Below are 25,004 nucleotides of genomic sequence, written 5' to 3'. Positions count from 1 at the left end.
GGGTTAGGCCACTCTGGCAACTGAACCCCACACAGTCATTCACTCACCCTCCCCCAGCCCCAGGGATGAGGGAGAGAATTAAAGGAGAAACGGGAAACCCGTGGGTTGAGATAAGAACAATTTAATACAGATGATTTAATACACAGTGTAGATGCTCACCACCCCCTGGTATGCAAAGCCCATCTCGTCCCGAAGCTGCAATCCCAGACGAACGCGAGGCCCCGAAATAGAGAGGGGCAGAGAGAGAGAGAGAGAGAGAGAGATAGTGCTCCGAGAGTGGGAGTACTGGGAGAGAGAGAGAGAAGAAAGGCAACAGAGCAAAAGCGCAGCAAGCGCAAAAGAGTAAAAGCGACGAAAGAGCCAAAACGCAAAAGCCCTTCTGTCCGGCTGACCCTCACTTTTATACTGGGCATGACGCTGCGTGATATGGAATACTAATTGGCCAGTTTGGCCCTCAATCTTAAGTTCCACCTCAAATCACAAGGGGAATCGTGGCCCCCTTGTCTCGGCTATGCTCCCCCCTTATCCCGCCGTGCTTCTGCAACATGGCACACTGAAAAGTCCTTGGAGACTCAAACATCAGCTTGCTATCAGCATTCTTCTCAGAGCGAGCCTCTGAGTGAAACCAAAACACGGAGCTCTTCTAGCTGCTAAAAAGAGGAGCTAAGTCTGTCCCAGCTAAAACCAGGACAGCAACAGAATCTCATATTAAGAGTACAAGCTTTGAGAAGTTGATATCCAGTCATGAGAAAATTATAAGCAATTGTATATTTATATTTGCCTGTGCAGTTTCACTTACTGAACATGTTAAGCACAAACCTATGAAAGTTTGTAAGTCATCTGAACATACATTTACTGTCAAAACTGGAGGAATGTTTCTCAAATAACTTTTTCTGTGTTTCTGCTTTTCAGCTAGGCAACCTGTAAAATTTTATGCCATTATTTGGATTGCCTTTTTTTTTTTTTGTGGGTTTTTTGCCCACATAGCCAGGGGCTCTGACAGATAAATTACGCTGATGCTTGCTTGCTACAGTCATGTAACCATCTCATAGCTCAGCTGTCCCCCTTTCCTAGAGGTCATATTTTCCCATAGTGGAGCTGGCACAAGCAAATGTGTCGGCATCTCGGTTGCTGTGCTTCCCTGTCCAAGTGATTACAAGCTATAACTGAAGATGGTTTTATGTTTATACATTCAACTGTAGCAGCAGTGATTGAGGTGTGGGCACATGTGTGCGTCTGTCAGCTCTGCTGTAACTTCTGCCCCGGGGAAAGGCAGATGTCTGTGGTGTGATAAAGTATTAAATCGTGCTTAAGTGCATTTTAAGTTCAGTTATACTACTGTTCACTTCATGCACCTGGGTCAAGGCCTGAAAAAGAGGTTTATAGCGTAAGAGGTTTTTTTTTACCTACCTGCTATACTCATTTTCCACAAGTGCTGTCCACTCTCTTGACATCTAAAAAGAGAGAAATTTTTCTTGAAAGGAACTTGGAGGATGGAAGTTGTGTTTAGTATTTCCCCTTTCACTCATTTACAGAAGACTAGTGTGGCCTTTGTCCTAGGAAGACATGAATGTTCATATACACATTAACTCACCATTCTAGACTTCCCTCCTTGTAAATAATTGGAGCTTCCTAATATTTGGAGTTTCTGGAGATGACAGCAGTCCATCTGGTGCTGGAGAGGTCTCTGGCAGCTGTATTTTGCCACCTTCATTAGGCTTCCAAATCCATACTCAGATTCCCTACTAAGTGGCTTCATGTTCAGAAGTGCACAGCATATCCTTTCTGCTACCTCATCAGAAGGTGCAGATGACCAAAATCTTTGCGTGTATCTTATTTGTGTGGCTAAATCTATTTTCAATGGATTTAAATACTTGCACAATTTAATGTGTTTCAATGAGCAGTTCTGCTTTTCACTGCAGCTTCTGGATTTGGACTGGAAATTCTGAATTAAAGTTGATGGCTTCTCATTTATTCAGTTTGTACCATTTCTGTCACTTCTGCAATTGTCATTTAGCAGTTGTTCTAACATTTAGAGTATTTTCTCAGGAGTGGTGACATTATAGGATTTTTTTCCCCCAGTGATTTATATATCAGTTAGGTCATGATCATCATCATTAGCTTTGGAATGAAAAATGTAGTAAGAATATTAAAAGAATCAGATTTTCAAAGCAAAACCATACTTCACTTCTTTCCAACATTAGCTTTCTCAAATTTTGTTTCCGTTTTTGTGTAAAACAGGTTTTAGCTCTTTATAGTTAAAAGGGGGAAAAAAACTCTGAACAACAAGACAAGCTGCAATTGAGTGCTTGTTGTCTAAATGACCCCACAAGCAGTTAATAATTTCATATTCTCAGACCTATTTTGAGGTACCACTGATTAGTACTTGCATTTTTGCCCTCAGATTTTGATCTTAAAATGTGAAAGTTCATCTGAACCTAAGAGACTGTGTAATTGCAGAAAATAAGATTAATGATGATCTATAGGCTGATAAAATGATTGATTTTAATATCAGGCTGCACTGATGATATAATAAATGATTATGGACAAATGAATAAGGATCTAAAAGTGTGCTCTATGACCGGATATAAAATAGTAATAACTTTCATTTTTCTGCATTACTTATTGTTTGGCAGTTGATTTCCAGGTCAAAATACTATGGAAGTAAATGTGTGCTCAGTATGTAAATTTTCGGAACTACTTTACCTCTGTGCTTAATTCGAAACTGCTTTGTGAAGGAAATGAGCCATTTCTCTCTGTAGGAATACCACTCTGGTTTCTTATGTTCAACCCCATGATTACAGGCCATGTAGCTTTTACTTTCTTCTCTTCTTGCTTCACAATTACACATTGTTCTAGCAACCTGTGGAGTTAATGATACATGGTGGTAGACAAACCCGACTAAAACTTGTTGGAAGATTTCTCCCATTGCTAAGTTCAGAAAAAGGCACATTGACAATCATCATAGTTAGTAACCAGTGAATCTAATAAACAGGAATCTGAGGATCAAATTCTTTCCAGGTCACAAAGTAGCCAAGTGACTCTAGTGTTGCCTGTGAAAACGAGTCCCAGATTTGCTTCCACTTTTGATTTTTAAAAATTTATTGTTGAGGATCTCCTTTTACAACAGGAATATAGCTCTCATTGTCTCTCTAGAAGCCTACATGAAGGAAAATCTATGCTGCAGAACAGAAATTAAGGTAATTTATGTGTGATAACAGATTTGCAGTCATTGCAAAGAAGGAGTTCCTAAAATTGATGAGTTGACAGCCTTTTCATGCCTTTTTGACTATTGGATTATCTTCTAACGTTCGTACTCTCAGCTACTAAATACTTGGATAGCCATGATTTCCAGCAACTTTAAAAAATACATTTTAAGTTAATAGTAACTATTTCAGCAATTTAATTTTTTTTTTCTGTCAGGAATTATAAGTACTACATGAAAAACCTTAAGCTTCTCAGTAAGAGTATGTGAAGCTAATTGCAAACAATTGAGTTATTACAGCAAAGAAAATCACCCTTTATCCATGTGACTTAATCTGCCTTCTTTGGAACTTGCATTTGCATGTGTAATGAATAAAGCTATATGCACAGATTGTTAGCATGGCCCATCTGAGCCAGCTGCAGCAACTCATTTGCTTCCAATCAGCTGATCATGTCCCCCAAAATGGAATTTTGAACACCCCCGTTTCCCCTCTTCTGAAGTACTGACTGATCAGGTAAGCAGAATCGCAGCTCACAGGAATCTACATTTCTTTCCCTGATCTTTTCAAATTGCAACCAGTATGTTCTTAATTTTAAAGATAAAATCGAATTTCCTCTCTTAATAATTAAACGTATAAATATAGATATCAAAGCTGATGTTTACACACTAATTTTAAATGCTGATTTAAACACTGAAAAGATTCATTTTTATTCATGTACAAGTATCACATCATTTACCTTTAATGATATTTACATTTCATCATCTACTTGTCATACTGTTGCTCAGATTTGGAGGACACGTCTTTCCTACTGCAGTTGAAGCCTTCACTACGTGGCAGTATAGTGCCTGCTTAACTGAAATCACTTTTGAGTCAATTTTGGTAAATCCATGCAATCATTTATAGGTGGACAATCCCTTCAGCCTTACGGCCTTGCTTATTTATGGTTCTGCATGTTCCATTTTCATCAGCTCAGTAATACCTTATACTTCCTCAGTGCAGGCTTTGCAGCAGTCTAAATGACAACACTCAGCAAAAATAACTGAATCTTTAGTCCTTTGGCAGGCATCTCTGGGCTTCTCAAATTTTAGCGGACTCAAGTGGTGATGTCCCCAGTTTCTCGTCCCCCTGCTTCTGGAGGTTCCCACCCCACAGTGGAGCTGCCAGAACAGGTGTGTTTATGCTGCGCCAGATCATAATGCCGCATACAAAATTGCAGATATGGGGGGATTTGCAATAAGATTCCTGACTATGAATCAGAGCAAATGAGCCCTGAACACCTATCTCCTAAACAGTAACTTACCTGCAAAATAGTAATTTTAAGTAGAAGTGTGGGACACTCTTACTAACCATAGTGCATAAACAACTTAATCGGCTTCCTTTACTAGATGGACACCCTCCCCCTGTCCAGGGTTCTTTTAAGCCAATATAATGATTTTGAGGACCTGGACTATTATTTATCAATGTTTAGGACTGGAAATTAAGTATCTCTGAGTCCTAATTAGTGGCAAGTCCCTAACAATTAAATGCCTGACAAAATGCTTAAGTGTGACACTTAGAATTAGTGGTGTATATAAACGCCAAAAAGAACGTAATTGCATGAATGTGGTAAAAATAATGAAAGTAAAATTTGTCACCTAAAGAAAAGTTAAATTGGGGCAAACCTGTTTGTTATGTTCTTCTGTGTGGCTGATTATGCGATCCTTCAGAGCACATTGCACAGCTTGTCCATTTTGTGAGATGTTTCATAGACTGTGGATAAGAGTAAAGGGGAAAGAGGAATGAGAGGAATTTTCTGTTTAGGCCATGCATTTTAGAGGCGTTGCTTGTTTCCTGACTGTTAACAATGCATTCAATATCTACTGTGTCCCAAGAGTGAAAGGAACAGGTAATTTACAGAAGGCTTATGTCATTGTAGGCAAAATGTAGAAGGTATTGTTCATCAAAAGAAAATCTATCGTTAACTTAGGAAGAGAAGCCTAGAATTCAAAGTAAATCGATACTGAAAAAGGAACTTGGTGACAAGACTGAATATTAAACCCCCTTGTGGACTTGAAAAACGTCCCTGAAAGTGATGTGTGTCCAGTAAAAGCAAACATGTAGTATCCAGTTTCATGCAGGCAAGTGCCAGAAAAGACATCTGTAACCAAAATTCAGATCCATTTTACTGAAAGATCTTACATTTTATATTTACTTCATTTTTAGTTTGAAAACTGACCTTAAATTTCACTAGGCAGTTCTTTGACAGGTTTTGAGATTTTCCCTAATATTAATAACATGCAAGCACTGGGAATGGAATTTTTTTGCCATTTTAGAGTTCAAGTTCCCATAGGGATGATAGCTTTGGACCCATTCCTGCCTTAGCAGTCTGGGAAGGATGGCATGATTGCTGGTCTTGACATGCAACTCACTTAGGAGCTTACAACTGTTAAACTGAAAATCTGCTGCCTAGCATAGCAGGAAGCTAGCCTCCAAAGCGTTATAGTTATAGCACTACTGTTGTTGTCCTGCTTCCTGGAAGCTTTAATGATCGACCAGAAAGCAGTCCAAAAGGCCTTCTGCTCCAGGAAGCTCATAGTCTGATTGTGCAAGTATTAAATGTGTGTGGAGATTCAATCAAGGGCACTGCGTTAGCAAGCTGCTCTGTACACAGGATATAGAAGTGGGCTCCTCTAGGAGTAGCAATGGAATCTCACCAGAGACACTTGGAGGACTAGTACATATTGAGCTGTCAGCAGGCAGACTTGCTGCTTGCTGTGGATTTACTGGGGTTTTACTACTTCTAATTTCTCTACCAGCAGTGTGCAGAAATACACATAAGGTCTTGAAGTATTTAAAAAAAAAAAAGAAATCAACTTACAAATCTTGACAAATTTGTCCTGTTTTGTATCACGTAACAATTTCATTTGCTAGGTGCATTTCATAGAATCATAGAATCATAGAATGGTTAGAATTGGAAGGGACCTCAAAGATCATCTAGTTCCAACCCTCCTGCCATGGGCAGGGAAATCCTCCACTACACCAGGTTGCCCAAAGCCTCATCCAACCTGGCCTTGAACACTTCCAGGGATGGGGCATCCACAACTTCTCCGGGCAACATGTTCCACTGCCTCACCATCCTCTGAGTGAAAAATTTCTTCTGTATATCTAATCTAAATCTACCCTCTTTCAGTTTAAATCCATTGCCCCTTGTCCTGTCACTACACACCCTCGTAAAAAGTCCCTCTCCAGCTTTCCTGTAGGCCCTCTTTAAGTACTGGAAGGCTGCAATAAGATCACTCCAGAGCCTTCTCTTCTCCAGGCTGAACAGCCCCAACTATCTCAGCCTGTCTTCATAGCAGAGGTGTTCCAGCCCTTGGATCATCTTTGTGGCCCTCCTCTGGACCCGCTCCAGCAGCTCCATGTCCTTCTTGTGCTGGGGACTCCAGAGCTGAATGCAGTATTCTAGGTGGGGTCTCACGAGAGCAGAGTAGAGGGGCAGAATCACCTCCCTTGACCTGCTGGCCACGCTCCTTTTGATGCAGCCCAGGATACGATTGGCTTTCTGGGCTGCCAGCGCACATTGCTGGCTCATGTTGAGCTTCTTATCTACCAGCTCTCCCAAGTCTTTTTCCTCCATGCTGCTCTCAATCCATTCTCTGCCCAGCCTGTACTTGTGCTTGGGATTGCCCCGACCCACATGCAGGACCTTGCACTTAGCCCTCTTGAACTTCATGAGATTCTCACAGGCCCACCTCTCCAGCCTGTCCAGGTCCCTCTGGATGGCATCCCTTCCCTCCAGGGTGTCCACAACACCACACAACTTGGTATCATCTGCAAACTTGCTGAGGGTGCACTCAATCCCACTGTCCATGTCACCAACAAAGATGTTACATAGCACTGGTCCCAGTACTGATCCCTGAGGAACACCATTCGTCACTGGACTCCACTTGGACATCGAACCATTGACCACAACTCTTTGAGTGCGACCATTCAGCCAATTCCTTATCCATTGAGTGGTCCATCCATCAAAACCATGTCTCTCCAGTTTAGAGACAGGGATGTCGTGTGAGACAGTATCAAATGCTTTGGATAAGTCCAGGTAGATGATGTCAGTTGCTCTTCCCCTATCCATCAATGCCGTAACCTCATCATAGAAGGCCACCAAATTAGTCAGGCAGGATTTGCCCTTAGTGAAGCCATGTTGGCTGTCACCAATCACCTCCTTATTTTCTATGTGCCTTAGCATAGTCGCCAGGAGGATCTGCTCCATGATCTTGCCAGGCACAGAGGTGAGACTGACTGGCCTGTAGTTCCCTGGGTCTTCTTTTTTTTCCCTTTTTAAAAATGGGGGCTAGTTTTCCCCTTTTCCAGTCATTGGGAACTTCACCAGATTGCCACGACTTCTGAAATATGATGGATTGTCGCTTAGCAACTTCATCTGCCAGTTCCCTCAGGACCTGTGGATGCACCTCATCAGGTCCCATGGACTTGTGCACCTTCAGGTTCTTTAGATGGTCTCGAACCTGATCTTCTCCTACAGTGGGTGGTTCTAAATTCTCACAGTCCCTGCCTTTGCCTTCTGTGACTTGGGCTGTGCAGCTGGAGCTCTTGCCAGTGAAGACTAAGGCAAAGAAGTCATTGAGAACCTCAGCCTTCTCCATATCCCAGGTAGCCAGGTCCCCCGTTTCCTTCTGGAGAGGGCCTACATTTTCCCTAGATCTCTTTTTATCACTGACATATCTATAGAAGTTTTTCTTGTTGCCCTTGATGTCCCTGGCCAGATTTAACTCTATCAGGGCTTTAGCTTTCCTAACCTGATCTCTGGTTGCTCGGACAATTTCTCTGTATTCTTCCCAGGCTACCTGTCCTTGCTTCCAGCCCCTATAGGCCTTCTTTTTGTGCCCGAGTTGGTCCAGGAGCAACTCGTTCATCCATGCAGGCCTCCTGGTGTTCCTACCAGACTTTCTGTTTGTTGGGATGCACCACTCCTGAGCTTGGAGGAGGTGATCCTTAAATATTAACCAGCTTTCTTGCACCCCTCTTCCCTTCAGGGCTTCATCCCATTGTACTCTAGTGAGGAGATCCCTGAAGAGGCCGAAGTCTGCTCTCCTGAAATCCAGGGTAGTGAGCCTGCTGTGCACCCTCCTTGCTTCCCTAAGTATCTTGAATTCCACCATTTCATGATCACTGAGGCCAAGGCTCTCCTTAAGCGTCACGTTCCCCACCAGCCCTTCTTTGTTGGTGAGAACAAGGTCCAGCAAAGCACCTCTCCTCGTTGGTTCCTCTACCATTTGGAGAAGGAAGTTATCATCCATGCATTCCAGGAACCTCCTGGATTGCCTATGCCCTGCTGCTTTGTCCTTCCAACAGATGCCAGGGTGGTTGAAGTCCTCCATGAGGACCAGTGCTCATGAACGTGAGGCAGCTCCTATCTGTCTGTAGAGGGCCTCATCCACCCAGTCCTCCTGGTCAGGCGGCCTGTAGCAGACCCCTACTACTATGCCCCCTGTCCCTGCTCTGCCTTTAATCCTAAGCCATAAGCTCTCAGTTGGGACTTCATTCCAGTAGGGTGGTTAATTGTAACGCGAGTTTGGAAGAATCTAAGAGCTATGCCTGTTTGTACACTTTTTAAAATCTCTGTCAGAATAGAACTTTTTCTTCCTTAGACATTTCTAGTTTCATGTCGAATATGAGTTAATTCCAAATGTCATGCTTTAAAATGAACTACTACACTATTAGAAATTGTCATGCATATGAAATAAGTGTTTATCACTCTAAATCATTCTTAAGTACTTAAGAATAAAAATTGCACTTCCTCAATGCAACCGGGCCATTCTGCTTGCTGAAGTGGAGCTGAAGGAGCTCCTACTAACCCTGTGCCTTTGAGATATTAGGTTAAGCTACTCGCAATTAAGTGATTTAATTTTTTGTAACAATTGCCTTCACAGAAGTTTGACTAGTTTGACATAAAATGTAGGTTTATGACACAGAGTTACACAAATGGCTGTCAGAGGAAAAGTAAGAGGAAAGTGATGGCTTTCTTCACTCCAAAGTTTCATGGTTTTATGAAGAGATGATGAAAGTAGGAACTTTTCTTATCTAAATAAAATGAATGATGTCAAATATAGGAAGGATTTGAGTACTGAACTGTCCCAGTTTGATGATCTGCCCAACAGACCCTGAACTCCTCCAGGGAAAATGATTCCAAATCCAGCCTTTAATTCCTTTGAAGTTCCCCTTTATATCAATGGAAGTTTTTCCAATTCTTTTGTTTAAAATAGAAAAAAGCTTAAAAAGCAATCCATTTACTTCAGAAGAAATCTGTTCCTTTCACATGGGTTTCCTTCCTCTATCCATCGAAATATTTTTAAAAACTCATTATGAACACAACCTATCTATGCTTACTTTACAACACTACAGGATTGCATCTGCTCTCAGCATTAGTCTCTCAAGCCTCGTTCCAGTGGAATCAATAGAACTACTCCCATTGATGTCAATTGAAGCTGAAATACTACCTGTAAACTGGTATATAATTCTGCCTTTGTATGATTAAAATACGATGAAGATCTTAGAAATATTTTTGAGGTTTGTTTTTTAAGTACAGCTGTGAAATTTATAATATAGAAGATGCTTTGCTTAATGACTTGGGCTTGTTGACGTTTGGGTGTTCTTTCAGCTCATGCATTTGAAACAGCATTGCAATAGAAAAACGACAATAAACTAAGGTATATCTAATAGTATTTGGTTGAATAACCTGGCTTTTTAAACTGTGGAAATAAATAGAAACATGATCAGGCACTTAGTTGTCTTTTTATGTTTTAGTTTGAAAGTGCTTTTCTAAATAGATAAAACTTTACATTTCTGTAATGAAAATAAATGAACCATTTATCTTTTCAAGTTCAGTTAGTGATTTTCCTGAATGTATTTTTCTGCAAGATAAATGTTATCTATCTTTTGGTTCTTGGAGAGGGAGAGTGTATATTAGTCCTTGAGGAAACTTATGTTTTGATGTGTAAACAAGGTCCTCTATAAATGAGAACTGTTTTTCTCTTGAGTTTTATAACACTGTTACATTCATTTTGACCTTTATTTTGATTGCGTATGAGAACTATCCTTTCCTTTAACTATATATTGCTCTGACAAACTCAGAGCTCAGGAGATGGCTGAGAGACTCAGGTTCTTATATCTTACAGCCCCATGTTGTCCCAGGTGACATACTACACCATTCAACATATGAATCAGGGACATTCTTTTCTATTGGTGTCCTAATATCTGAAAAATTAAATATTTTGGGCCAGACAAACTGAAGTTTACTACAACGAAATAAAAAGCAAAAATTTATTAATATTTTTTAATCAATGGACTGTTCATTATTTCCAAAAGAATATTCAAGAACTAATATAATATATTAAAAGTAAATCATGCAAGATAACTGTTGGGCAGACAATATTTAAATGAATGGTTAATGTTGATTTAGCTGCCTTGCGAAGATAGCCTCCCATAGTAATAGATGAGAAAGGAAAACACAGATGAGAACAGAAGTGCATTCAACATAGACAATACTATATACATAAATGAAACAAGAATTTGTTAGGAGAAATTCCTCCATAAATAAACAGGTTATATAAATGGCAATATAACTCTCTATCTGATGTCTGGGGTTTTTTTTTATCAGAAATTGTAGTTCAAATGTAGATAAGATTTTAGCCTAGCTTCCTCAGAAAATATCAGACTATCATGCTGTTTGGTTAATTAAAATCAAACTTAAACTAGGTATAAAAGTCTCAGAGATTCTCAAAATTTTCAGGAATTTGACTAAAGTGGCTATGCAGAGGCAAAAAAAATTTAATCTTTTCCATGTCCTTCGTGAGAAAACAGTAGAAATTTGTTCTATGTTATTTAGCAATATTTTCCTCCAGTTTAAAATAAGGTGTTTTGGAAATAACATTTTAGTTGTCCTTTTTTAAAATAATGCAACCAAATAATTCTAAATACATCTTGGTACAAAACCTGACAATATTCTTTTCTCATTATATGGATATATTAGGAAATATAATTTAAAGATAGAAGCAAGGTGGCTGGTGAGTAGCATAGTCAATGTTTATGTTCTATCATTCCAAACTAGGTTTTTAATTTATGATGCCTTTTCTCATATTACTACCTATACGCTTTGTGATAATTTTTTATTTTAATTTATCATTTTCATAGACAGGTATTTGGGATGTATGTATTTATTTGTGTATTTAGTGTAAAATTCCCAACTAATTGTTGAGCTGTCCTCTGAAATTTAGTCTTTAAAGGTCTTATTGCACCTTTGCTAGTCATAGCCAGGCATAAATTTAACAATCTCAACTGACTAAATCCACTCTAAACTAAAAACAACAATGTGGTGAATTAGGCCACAAGTCTTAGTACAACTTGCAAAGAGAACTTTGAAAACGTGGTTATGTTTCAACTGTTGCAATTATATTTTTTGAGTCTGCAACTGGCCTCAAATAATTATTGTTCCGAGTCCACAGCTGTACCCTAACAACTAAAGTATTTACACCCATTATATGAGCCCCTGAAATTTTCCTCTGTGGGTATCTAGAGACTCTTCCCAGGAGAGCTCAATCCCAGCTCTTCCTTCAGTCCTCATGGAGCACGAGGTGGAGTTTTGCCGCCACTACGTCAGTTCTTATCGACAGCCCTATTGAAGCAGAATGCTTCACAGCTTTTCTAGTTCTTTCTTACCACTGTTTTACTGAGAGGAGACCTCAATGTTTCATCTGAGACAGCTATTCAGCTGTGTGGTTGCTGTATTGTTGTATCTATGACTCTAGCTAGTCAAATTGCTTTGAAGAGGGCCATATTCCTGAAATCCTACCTGAGTAAATTGTTCAAGTGTTGGACAAGGTGAGAAGAGGCGGATAATCCAATCAGAGATAGCACTTTCCATATTCACAGTCCCTGACAAATGCTTCTAATCAGACTATGTCTTCATGCTAGAGGGACTAAATACACTCATGTGATCTGAATTGTGACTTTTCTCCCTCTTCTTTTACTTACTTCCAAATCTGAGACCATTCAGAGCAAGATCATTGTTCTGCCTATACTGGAGTTTTGTAGTGTCAGATCACATCAATGCTTTCATCAAGCATGATGTGACTTTCGATCCCGCTGTGGCAGACGTGATAGTTGGTAGAACAGTGCAGCATTCGCTGTTTGTGAGAGAATCCAGCAGGCTCTGCCGGGTCATTATTAGTGCCAGAACTTCATGGAATCGTCCGTTGTTAGGATATTCCTCTGAATTTTCTCAAAGAGAGATTATTTACTGCTGTACGTATTTTCCAGATAATCGACATGTACTTTTGCTTCCCTTGCCATTCTGGGCTTTTCATGGGTATTATCCAGTGGTTGAATAGACAGGCATGACAGCTGATAAACTTTCTTATAAGCTATGCACCAAGCAAGAAGAAAGGAAAAACTAACAAATGGTCTCTACAGATACTCTTAAGGAACATCTTTCTTTTCTGGCTCATGTAACAACATATGGATATACCCTCCGCTAGCGCATATGAAGGGACTACACACCCAGAAACACACCGATTACTGGTAGTCTGTCTTTCTAGAAATGAGTGAGCTGAAGTGTTCATCTCAAACCTGTGTTAGCAGAGCAGCATTTGATACATTGCAACCAAATTAGCTTCTTTCTCTATTGCTTGTTTTTGTTTGACAAAGAGTTCATTGCATCTCACACATTCTGCTTTTCATGACCCTCACCTGTCGACGTCATATCCAGTAAAGAAAGACCACACATTTCTAGCAGCTTTTTTTTTTGATTGATAAATATCAATGCAAAAATCAACAGCAAATGAAGAACTGAAACTTTTAGACCATTGTGACTGTATTCAAAAAAACATTGCAGTAGCTACTGTGCCGATTGAACTATTCCTGCTTGTATGCTACTAGAAAAGAACTTGTGTTTCAAGATGTTTGAAAGTGATACAGCACTTCTCCCAGACTGTCATCGAATTTTTCCAAGACTTTTGCCTTTGCAACATGAAATACTTTGATTTGGAAAACTGAAATATATGGCAAATGTTAAATGGATTAAAAGCTGGCTCACTGTCAAATTGAAAAATGTGGTGTTAACAGACAGATATAAATGACTGAGATGTATCTAGCAGGGTCTGTCTGGAATCAGTTCTTGGGTCAATAGCACTTAACATTTTTATCAACAGTCTAGACAGTGATATAAGACATCTTTGGTAGAGCTTGACCATGACAGAGATTGTTGAGGTAGTAAATAATATGCTAGATAATTGCAGAAGAAGCTAATAAAACTTATTTTAATATTGCCAAACACCAGCCTTTTGTGCGAGATGGGAAACTATATGTGGTTGTAAAGCTGTGATTTAGAGAACGACAGGTTATCAAAGATAATTGAGTCTACTTAAGCTCTTTGTGTAATGTTGTGGAAGGAAAAAGCACTAATGCAGTAACGTATGTATTAAAGTCAGATTGTCAAGTGTAATGGGGTCATGATTGCCTCTGCATGCTGTATTGATAAGACTGCTTCTAGAGTGCCAAGTCAAAATTTGGTGTTCAGTCTTAAGGAAAGTCAGGAAAAAAGACAAAAGGAAGACATAGGGATGCACAGGACCTTGAGATCAGGTTTTAAATCCTGTGTAGCTTTAAGAAGTTTGGCTTAGTTTATCATTATGTAAGGGTTACTTGGGCATGAAAAATTTGTAGGTATGGGACAAGGAACACTTTCAGTATCGTTGATAAAGGCGCAGCAAAATTCAGTGTCTGGAAAATTAAATTAAGAGGGAAAATGCAGCCTTAAATTAACTTGCAATTTGTTAGCTTTGAGAATTACTAAATAGTGGAACAGCCGATGCGGGGAGGTGATAGACTCATCAATGCTAGATATCCTAAAAAAAAAAAAAAAAAGAAAGAGAAAGACAGAGTGCTCTTGCTAAAAGATGCACTGTAATCCAGCTGCTGGAGGAGGCTGCACATTAAAGGTGAATAGCCAGTTGGGATAGCAAGCAGGGTGGTTCTGGCTGTTGCTGGGATCTGTTAATTTTATGATTTCGTTTTTACAGTTCATGTGCTGCAGGGAGAACAGTTGTGCATGTTCTGTCCTCAATCTAAAACATACATGATTTTAACAGTTGCCTAGAGTCATGAAGAAATGAATAAATTACTTTCCCTGCTCTACACAGGACCAGATAGTTTGCTTGCTCTTTGCTGTCTTCTGATCCAGAAACCAGTCAAGGCTGAAACTTAGATCCTGGAAAGGTTGATCCGGTCCTCTGTGCTCTAAAGGGATCCTCTTTCATAAACGGTCCCTGAGTATGACTCGTGGTCACCATTGTAGTGACAACCAGTTTCTAAGGAAGGTTTGTACAGTCTTGAGGAGTGAACAAGGGTAGTTCAGCTGAAGTCCTTGGGCTAAGAGCTCTTTCTTGCCTGAAGTACCACAAAACTATGAAACCAGGAAGTTTATCATAAGTCCACCCGGCCTCAGAACATGAGTCTCGAACATAATACTGGTTTCTCCAATGCCTTGCTGCGTTAGTGGGGCAGTGGTTTCTGGGGAATAATTTTTTTCCAACTCTAGTAGATGGCAAAATTAGAAAAGCTTTTGGACAAAGAAGCTTCTTTTTAGATCTGAAATAGCAACACAGGCTTTAAACCAAAATATAGGTTGTTAGCAGTTGCTTTCAGCTTAATTGGATATGTTAATAAGTTAGACCATCTGAGAGAAGAGGTAGTGGACTGAAGAAAGTATGAGATACAAAGACTATTATCACTATGGGAAAGAGAGGAGCAGGTAATCTATTGCTTGTTGGAACATGGTGATGTCAGCCAGGGTAGGGCTTATGGAAGAATGAGGTTGTACTATGTGATAAAACCATTATTTCTATGGTGTCCATATCTTGTAGTATTTAGCAAAATTACAAACTTAATTAGTAGGCTCTTTTTCAGAAGGTACCCTCCACTGAGTATCTCTCTAAGAGGTCAGAGGTAGCGCGATCATTTAAAAATTGTCACACTGATGCCTATTTATTTTTGTCTTTAATAATTCTTCAGCATGAATTCATTCTAATATTTAATGGTTGTTTAATTTCATCCATACAGTTTACAAATCACTTGCATCAGATGAACCATATTGTGCTTTGGGAAATGAAGGGGCAGGACCTACATATCTTGACGACACTTGTCAGAAGACTTATATTGTGGGGCTTGAGAATATTGGCAATTCTGCATTTGTTTCTTAGGTGTGGTCTGTTCCCTTTGGTGCATACCAGTCCACAGGGAATTTCTTTCTGATGATAGGTTTAGCAATGCTGGAGGTACAGGTAACAGGCACCTGAGGGAGCCAGGTTCTGTAAGAGAAAACATTTTTGGTCCCTTGTCCCCTTGTAATACAAAAGCAATATACAAAATAGACAGTGGTTCATTTATTCATATGCCACTAGATTTTACCAAGGAATTATTTGCTGGTTTGTAAGATGTCTTGTACTTGCAGTTTATCAGAATTCCTCTTAATTAAAAGCTTTAACATATTTAGCTACACCTTATTTGCAGCTATTAATTTATAAAGCACTTTATCATGGTACTTGTAGTGTTCAGCTTACTGTTTTTATGGATGTAATAGCTCTAATTTGTACTGGTATATTATTGCTTTTAGCAGTGTGATACTGTGCTTGCCTTGAAGCAGAAAAAAAGACTTTCGGTTTGAGAGTGGAATTAAAAGAATATTGATGACCACTACTATTAGAAATGCTGGAAAAAATATCAGAGGCTTTTTAATTGGTTGGCTTTTTGTCTGTTTTGAGGGGTTTTGGGATATTTTTTTAAAGTAATATTAAATTATTATGCTCATTATGACCATTCTCTTTCAGGAATATCAACCTTGTAACACCAACGCCTGTCCAGAGTTAAAAAAGACAACTCCTTGGACGCCTTGGACCCCAGTCAATATTTCAGACAACGGTGGCCACTATGAACAACGTTTCCGATACACCTGCAAAGCACGCTTGCCTGACCCAAATTTGCTAGAGGTGGGAAGGCAAAGGATTGAAATGCGTTATTGTTCCAGCGATGGCACCAGCGGATGCTCGACAGATGGTAAGCAAAGCTGGAGTACCTGCATGATGCCTCCTGCTAGCGAGGTGTCTGCAGTTCCATTTTCAGCACAGAGTGGAAGTTTTTGCTTGCTGGTGTTTTGCGTAACAGAACTAATAATGAAAAGGAGGACATAGTGATCACAGCGGGGAATCTAGCTTGTATTTCTTCTGGATGTAGCTTCATCGTTCAGACTAATCAAATGTTTTTCTCCACTGATTATGACATTTGCCAGATTATTTTGATATTCTTTATAATAATCTGTGAGCCATGACACAGCAGACCAGTTCTTGGAGGATTCTGTCTCCTCTTTATACCCTTTTGGGTTTTTACTGGGGGGAGAGTTAGTGCAACATTAGTATATTTGATGAATATTTAGCTAGAATATGTAGTATTGACACTGAGAGGAACTTTTTGCTCAGTTATTCTAAAGTAACAACTGTGAGATTCATACAGGTGTTTAACTAAAGAAGGAGTTTATGAACTGGATAATTTCTATTATAAAAGTCTATGTTATGCTGTGGCTAGCAATTTAAAGTTCTGTGTATTTCTGAGATGGAAAGCAAAATCTTTTCAACTTTAGATTACTTTAAATTTGATGTATTTATTTCACAATTTTTTTCTTTCCCTATCCATAGTACACAATTTTGAGTAAATGTTATGTGTACATATATAAAAAATAAAAACTACAATGTCTGATAATCATTCTATCTTTATTAATACATCTCATTAATTATCCAGTTTTAATTATATATCTGTTTATTTTAAGTATTATATTTTAGTCCTATAATCTAAGGAAAGACTGATTTTTAATTATTATATTTTAATATTTATAGACTTACTTTCTGCTTACGTAACCTTTTTTATCTTCACAACACCCAGGTTAGCTGAAAAATGTATAACTGAAGGCATTTGGCTTATCTAAGGCCACAGAGACAGAATGATTTCTGAGTCCTTGGGCTTTCTAATTCTCAATGCTTTTTTCAGACAGACCAACTGTTGTGAAAATCAGTGTTAAGCATTTCCTGCCTGTATTGGGTTTACATGGTAAGGTTTTGGTAGTGAGAGGTCTGCAGGGGTGGCTTCTGGTAAAAGATGCCCTTCATCCTGTGTAAAACCTTAATTGATTTACATGGCATTTGTGCTTCTTTGGAGGGGGTAGGATGTTAGTAATTTTTTAAAGAAACACATAGTAGTGAACTGCATGAAATAATACAACAAAACCCGTGGTAGTCCAGATAAAACTTAGTTTCGTACTCTCTGTCATTCCCATTTCAGATAATCTACAGTCTCCTATGTCTACTTTTTAGGTCTGGATAGCAAGGCAGATTTTGGCAAGGAGCAACTCTTGTAGCAAATGTTTCTGCTATTCTCCTATTTTCATCCAAATTGAATTTCAAACTGGCATTAAGCAAAAATTTTGCTCTGCTAGGAGATTTCTTGTCCTAAATAATACTTTTGAGTGGTGGTGCTGGCTTTGCTGTCTTCTCACACTTTGACATTTATGATACCTTTTTAAAACTTCATGAGCTTAAATGAGAAAGGGAATATTTTTCCCGCCAGATAGAACAGAATTAGGAGAGCTATCATAACTAGAAGCAGATCTATAGAAGAATCTAGGTATATGCACTGATGGAGTTCACAGTCTTGAGGGATATAGATCAGGTGAAGAGTGAAGTCAGGACCTTGAATTTTAGGAAAGTAAACTTCCAGCTCTTCAGGGAGTTAGTCATTAGGACCCACTGGGAAACTGCCCTCAGGGACAAGGGAGCAGAACAGAGCTGGCAGATGTTTAAGGATGTTTTCCATAGAGCACAAGAACTCTCAATCCCCAGGTGTAAGAAATCAGGAAAGAAAAGCAAGAGACCAGCATGGATGAGTCGAGACCTGCAGGTCAAGCTAAAGTGCAAGAAAGAAATGCACTGACAGTGGAAGCAGGGACAGGTATCCTTGGAAGAGTATAGAGATACTGCCCAGCTGTGTAGGGATGGGTGAGGAACGCCAAGGTGAAGCTGGAGCTGAACTTGGCAAGGGATGCAAAGAATAATAAGAAGGGCATCTACGGGTACGTCAGCCAGAAAAGGAAGGTCAAAGACAGTATACCTGCCCTGATAAGCAAGACTACCCAACTGGTAACAACAGACAAGGAGAAGGCGGAGATACTCAACAACTTTTTTGCTTCAGTTTTTACTGGCAACCTCTCTTCACACACCTCTCAAGTGGATGGATCACAAGGCAGAGACTGAGGGAGCAGGGTCCCTCCCATTGTAAAAGAAGATCAGATCTGTGACCACCTGAGGAACTTGAACATACATAAAGTCTACGAGACCTGATGAGATGCGTCCCAGAGTCCTGAGTTGGCTGATGTAGTTGCCAAGCCACTCTCTATGAAAAGTCATGGCAGTCAGGTGAAGTATCTTGGACTGCATCAGAAAAGCATGGCAAGCAGGTTGAGGGAGGTGATTCTGCCCCTCTGCTCTCTTGAGACTCCACCTGGAGTACTGTGTCCAGTACTCTGCCCCCATTCTGGGGCCTCCAACATAAGAAAGACATGGAGCTGCTGGAGCAGGTCCAGAGGAAGGTCACAAAGATGATCCGAGGGCTGAAACACCTCTCCTATGAAGAAAGGCTGAGAGAGTTGGGGTTGTTCAGCCTGGAGAAGAAAAAGCTCAGCGCAGACCTTATTGTGGCCTTTCAGTACTTAAAGGGAGCCTGTAAGAAAGATGGTAACAAACTTTTTAGCAGAGCCTGTTCAGATAGGACAAGGGGTAGAGGTTTTAAACTGTAAGAGGGTAGATTTAGAGTAGATATAAGGAAGATATTTTTACAGTGAAGGTGGTTAAACACTGGAACAGGTTGCCCAGAGAGGTGGTAGATGCTCCACCCCTGGAAACGTTCAATGTTGGATTGGACGAGACTGAGCAACATGATCTAGTTGAAGATGTTCCTGCTTACTGCAGGGGGATTGGACTAGATAACCTCTAAAGGTCCCTTCCTACCCAAACTGTTTTATGATTCTATATTCTTGCCTGACAGCTGAGATATCAAAACTTAAGAACGAAGTACGAAAGCAATACACTATTGAGAGAGCAAGTTAGTAGACAAACCAGTGAAAGAGCCAATGTGTCCTAGATCACATTGCTGCAAGAAAATTAAGCACAGAGACACTTTTCTTAGCTCTGAAGTCATGATCATAAGTCTTCTCCTGTGTTAGATGCATAAGATGACTCTATTATAGAATATGGTAAGAAGCAACAGTGCCTACGTTTTGTTAAACAAAGCATTCAGGCAGAGTGTGAAAGGCAAGGGTGTGTGTTCAGATACATTCTTTGCTTGTTTAGCTTAAAGATTTTTTCTTCACTTCTGAACATCAGATTCCTGAATTTCCTGGTATTGTAGCTTATTTGTCGCATCTTGTGGAAGCGGCTGCTTTGCTTCATTTGGAAAGAATTAATCATTGGACCAATGTAGGGGAGTGAGCCTGTTGCATAGTAATTGAAATGTTCAGCTGGGAGAAGGATTTTTTGCTGACTAATCCTCAAACTACTGAATATTTAAGTACTTTATATTGAGTAGTCAACTGGACAGAAACTATTATACATCTGTCTATTCTTCCTAGTGAATGCCCTGATAACTTTGTCATTAATTCATGCCCATTCTTTGACTGTTTTTGGCCAGTGAGTCTTTAATTATTCTGTAATGAAAGGTCAAACCAACGAGTGTTCCAAGTGCCTGCATGAACCAATATGATTCTGGCAAAAAGAGTTACTGTTATGTCTTCTTTAGCCATGCTTTATTTTCAGCCTGCTTACTTAAATGTTTTCTGATTATGGATGTCAGAGCAGTATGGCGTGGAACATTTGGTGGAGGTGGGGCAGTATTTTGATTTACTGATGTGATGAAATTTACTGACTACCTCTAAACTGCAGGATCCAGGAGCACTTCCCTGCTCCCAGGTTTGGATTTGCTGCTTCTTGATTTCATGGGAAGAAAATACATGAATAAGAGTCATGCAGTGTAGCTGTGGCTTTTGGAACTGAAGGATCTCATGAGAATGGAAGACGGTGAATTTTGGCAGACACCTTCACAATTTCTGGCTAGATAGCAAGGAAGCATCATAGCTTACTTCCACCTGACCAGAGCCTGGATACAGTGAAACATTCTTTTCATTATCTTCATGTTGAACTGTAGCAATTTTCTGGCTTTTATAGAAAGATTAATACTGGTACAGCATGCTTGGCATACCTCATTACCAAAGATGTGTTCTGCAAAGATCAGTTCTCTGTTCTTTGTAGAAGAGAGCCATTTGTTAGAAATTTTCTCATTGCCTATAATGTCCCACTGTGTAACACAGTCATGCCGCGTTAAACAGAATCATGTTTCACTGTCAGATGCGAGCAAGGCAAACTTTCTTTGCAGTGTGAGCTTAGAGGTAGAAGTTCTTGCCAGAAATCCACTAGACTGCTCCCAAGTGTTCTAAGACTTGTATCTCGGTCAACCAAGGAGTAGCATTTTCACACTGTATTCATGCTTTTCTGATTTTAAGTTTGATTAACAGGAAAGAGAAATACATTTTGTTCTCTGCCTCTGGATTTTCGTGTAGTGCTCAGATATGGAAGGGACAGACGCTTCAAATAAACTGGGAGAGATTGTGTACATTGTTACACATCTTAATGCAAGTGTTTGTACAGTCCAGCAGTAAAAGTCTAGAAATTACATCACCATAGGCTTTAATGCGTGCTAATGAAACACATTAAACATCTACATTAAACATACTAATTGACTCTCTGTAGGATTATCTAAGCACAATGAATCATATTGAAAACATAAATGTTTAATCCAGGAATAAAAATTTCACATGGTATGAGGTTACTGATTTTTCCAGGTTGAATTTACCTTCCCTAACTCTAGATTCCATTATAGTCAGCAAAGACAGTTAGCACCCTTGAGGGATCCATCTGAAAATAAGCATCTGATAAAATGGGCACAAATCACCCTTCAGAGGTAAAACTTTCTTTCCATGGTGTATACAAAGGAAACAGCAATGCTGAGCTTAGACAAGACACTTGAATTTGACATGGCCAAAGTTAAATGAGGTTATCTCCCAAAATACCTTCAGAAAAAAATTAGACAAAGGCAACTCTTCTAATTTCAGTCAAACAGTCAGAAAGAGTCTTTTGTTTGCTTTTTTCCTTTTTAAAAATTTCGCTGGGAGGGAAAGGGACAATAACATCTGAAGAAAAGTCGCAAGTTCCTTAAAGGAGAAAAAGGCACCTGGAGACCTGAATTTAGATTCCCAGTTGTCACTGCTTTCTCTATGCCAAACATAAAACAACTGTTATTTTTGAAGATAGGTTGTAATTTGGTCTGAAATACTGTTTTAGTAACCACAGACTCTTGTGAAAAGATTGATTAAATCCTAGTGTTACCCACAGGATATCTGTAGTGCGTTCAGAATTTAGTACAGAATAAAGCAGGTCCTGATAATCAGTATTGTCCTGTAGTCAGAACGAGTACATGTTGAGATGTTATCTCTTATGCTGTCCTATTGAAGCTAGACTGTGGCATTCTGAGATAAGAACAAAATGAATTGTGGAAGTTAGAACTGAATTTGATGACAAATTCAAGTTTGATTGACAAACAACAACTCTTCAGTGGAACTGAACTCCCAACTCTTAGGGGTTGAAACTAGATGATCTTTGAGGTCCCTTCCAACCCTAATCATTCTATGATTCTATGAACTTTGGGATTAAACATTTAAACACAGAAAAGCTGTATACAAGGAATAAAATTTTTGTGGTAACATAACATCTTCCATCTGCATGCTATTTTTTTTTCAAAGATGTTATTTTGCATTATGTTAGTATTTGTCCTTGCATTTTACCATTTCAGTTTTGCTAAGTAAGTTTTGAAGGTTTGCAAGGTTTCTATAAGTTATAGATATATAGGCCTGAAGGTCTATAAGTTTTATGCTTCAATGATATTGTCAAATACTTGCAGAATATGTTCAGAAAGTGACAACACTGAAACAATCTTTGCTTATCCTTGTTACCTGCTGCACTTTAAACAGTGTTTCATGCTGTTATTTAGAAATTATTCAGGATACTTGAATTTTGGCTCCAGACCATTTTTTTCCAAAGTCATGAACCTGCTGCTTGGATAATTGAATTTTCTTTGTCAGGTTTGAACAGGAGGACATAAGGAATAAATCAGTCAAGTCAAATGATTTATCAGGTGTCACTGCTACTTCTCTTATTTAGAGCTGTATTTCTTAGCTACAGGCTAGACCAAAGAATTATTATAAATATATGTGTTTATTAAAGCCTCAATTTTAAGGCAAAGAAGTTGAACTTGGCTGGGAATGTTCAGTCTTGAAGAAGAATCAGGGCAATCAAAGTGTCCTTACACGGTTTTGCAAAGGCGGATTTTTTCTCCTGTGATAGTCAGGTTACTTTCATGTTAACATGTCTCCAAACAGGATTAATTTTTAGTGGAGTAATGAGACTGTTCCAATTTGACCAAAATGTATTTAAACATTGCTTAGAAATTATCAAATAATCTTGATTTAGATCAGCATTATGTAACTTAATTACTTTTTTTTTTTTTTCTGTTACACATGCTTGCTAAGTATAATGGAATAAGTAAGTGAACAGTGAAGCAGTGATAATGTCTCTGTTTACTCATATTGAACAAAGCACAAGCCCTTAAAATGAGCAAATAGTCTTCTGTTTAAGTGTCAGTTCGTATCTTCTGTCTTCCCCAGTCTCAAAAGTTGATGTTTATTTTGTCCACAAAATCCCTGTGATTGCTTTTACTGAACTTTTTGCACAACTTATTGTTCCTTGTGGAAACTTTTTATTTAGGGAAGCACAGTTGCCTGTTTAAAATTGTACTGGGACTAAGTAGTTCAGTTCCCTTTTGTAGCCTCAGTCTGCAGCAGTTTATTGAGTACAACTTCTAAACGACCGATGATAAGCCTGCTGGTAAACTACAAGCAGAATTTTAGTCATTCATAGGGCTTTAAGTCAGCCACAGGCCTTCGGAGAACAATTTAAAGACGTTTGAATGATGAACCTGTCATAAAGGCCAAATCTGGATTTGATTCACAGCTGTTCTGTCTGTCTTGGGAAAACTATTCATTAGTTCACTGATGATGCTATGACTATCAGTCTTTTTGCAGATTTCACAGTCATTTCTGTAGATAGGGTTTAAATTAGTAAAGCTTAGGTGGTATTTTAGCAACTAGACTTTTGCTGTTACCAAGCCAAGGGCACTGTCCCTTGCATTCCATTTTAGACAAATATTTTCATTCTGGGGGAAATAAAGCAAAAAATACAAAAGGCTTACTATTGCTTTCGTGGAGGTAGATGTGGAGAAATCAGAAAGTGACCCAAATGGCAAGCAAAGGTGGCAAGCAAGAAAACCACAGATTAGTGAGAAAAGTAGGAGTTTTCACAGATACATGTTACTTTATCCAAAAGATTACAGTGCTTTTGTATTTATAACTTCTTCTGTCAAACCTGATGTAAACTATGATGCAGACAGGACTTGGTTCTGTATAGCCACTTACCCCTGAAGAAGATTTTCTTGAAGAAATTCTACAGTGTCATCTTTTGGTTAGTTTTGCATTACCCATCCCCTGCCATCACCTCAATTAATAAACAGGACTTCTTAGCTGAAAAACTCAGTGATGTTTATTGTCCATCCATTTTCCATAGCTTAACAAGTTACCACACATCAGTTGGCCAAAGGAAGAAAGGGGTGGTTGGACTTTCCATTTGCAACAGAATCTTTGCATGGACAGTTACAAGAGCTCAGCAGACATATAATAATTAGACCATGAGTCTTCTTTTTTATATGTATATTTTTATATGTGTGTGTGTGTATATGCACATATTTATAAAACATACATATGTGTAAGTACGTATTTGTGTGTATGGATGTATATATACACATGATTTATTGCATTGTCCTCATGCTGGTGTTATACTAGGCAAATGCAAATTAAAGATCCATACTGCAACTGGCTTTTCAAAATAGCATGTGAAAGTATCAATATTCTAATATTAAAAACTTGTTAGGGGGTTGCCTTTATTAATTATTCGCAATATAGGATATTTTGACAACTTTTATTTAAAAGAGACTACATGATCTGAGTTGTTATGCAGTGAAAATGCCTCAGAAGCACAAGTTCCTGAAACTGAAAGGTTTGTTACAGAATGCTGTCTCATGACTTCAATTTTCAGCTATGTTTTCTTTTCTCATAGAGTTCTTCTCTAGTATCCATCTATTTTATATTGTATTTGCTGCAATGTTTCTATCTAAGCATTTTGTTCAGGTCAGTTTTTTCTTACTTTTTTCTATGTCCATGGAGGAGACATTTACAGTTTTTGTAGAATTGTAATGGCTGCATTGATGGAGTACTTAGCCAGAGTGATTTTTCTATCATTTCCAAAGGTATTTCTTTGAGTTCTGTGTTCAGAGAGGTGATGCAGCCATGCTGTGCCTTATCATCTTCTGAAAGAAATCATCTTGCCTATTTTATTCCTTAATGTATCTGAAAGAGAGGACCACCTGCTTAATTTCTCTCCCCACATCTTCAGAGGCCCAACAAAAACTCTAATACTCAAAAAAGATCCTTAGAATAACCTACAAAACAGATTTAGAAGCCATCTGTTCACAGTGTTGTTCTTTTAC

At 38.9% G+C, this 25,004-nt stretch overlaps 1 protein-coding gene across 1 annotated transcript in view; it reads left to right on the top strand.

The window, feature by feature from the left end:
• SEMA5A (semaphorin 5A) overlaps positions 1–25,004 on the top strand; it is a 236,043-nt gene that overhangs the window by 183,281 nt on the left and 27,758 nt on the right. The window contains exon 15 of the mRNA XM_086609066.1: positions 16,085–16,310. Coding sequence (XP_086465192.1) covers positions 16,085–16,310 — 226 coding nt within the window. The remainder of the gene's footprint in view (positions 1–16,084; positions 16,311–25,004) is intronic.

The sequence above is a fragment of the Tauraco erythrolophus genome, chromosome 3 (genome assembly GCF_009769465.1).
Source record: "Tauraco erythrolophus isolate bTauEry1 chromosome 3, bTauEry1.pri, whole genome shotgun sequence".
Lineage (NCBI taxonomy): Eukaryota > Metazoa > Chordata > Aves > Musophagiformes > Musophagidae > Tauraco > Tauraco erythrolophus.
This window is presented reverse-complemented; position numbering and strand designations above follow the sequence as displayed.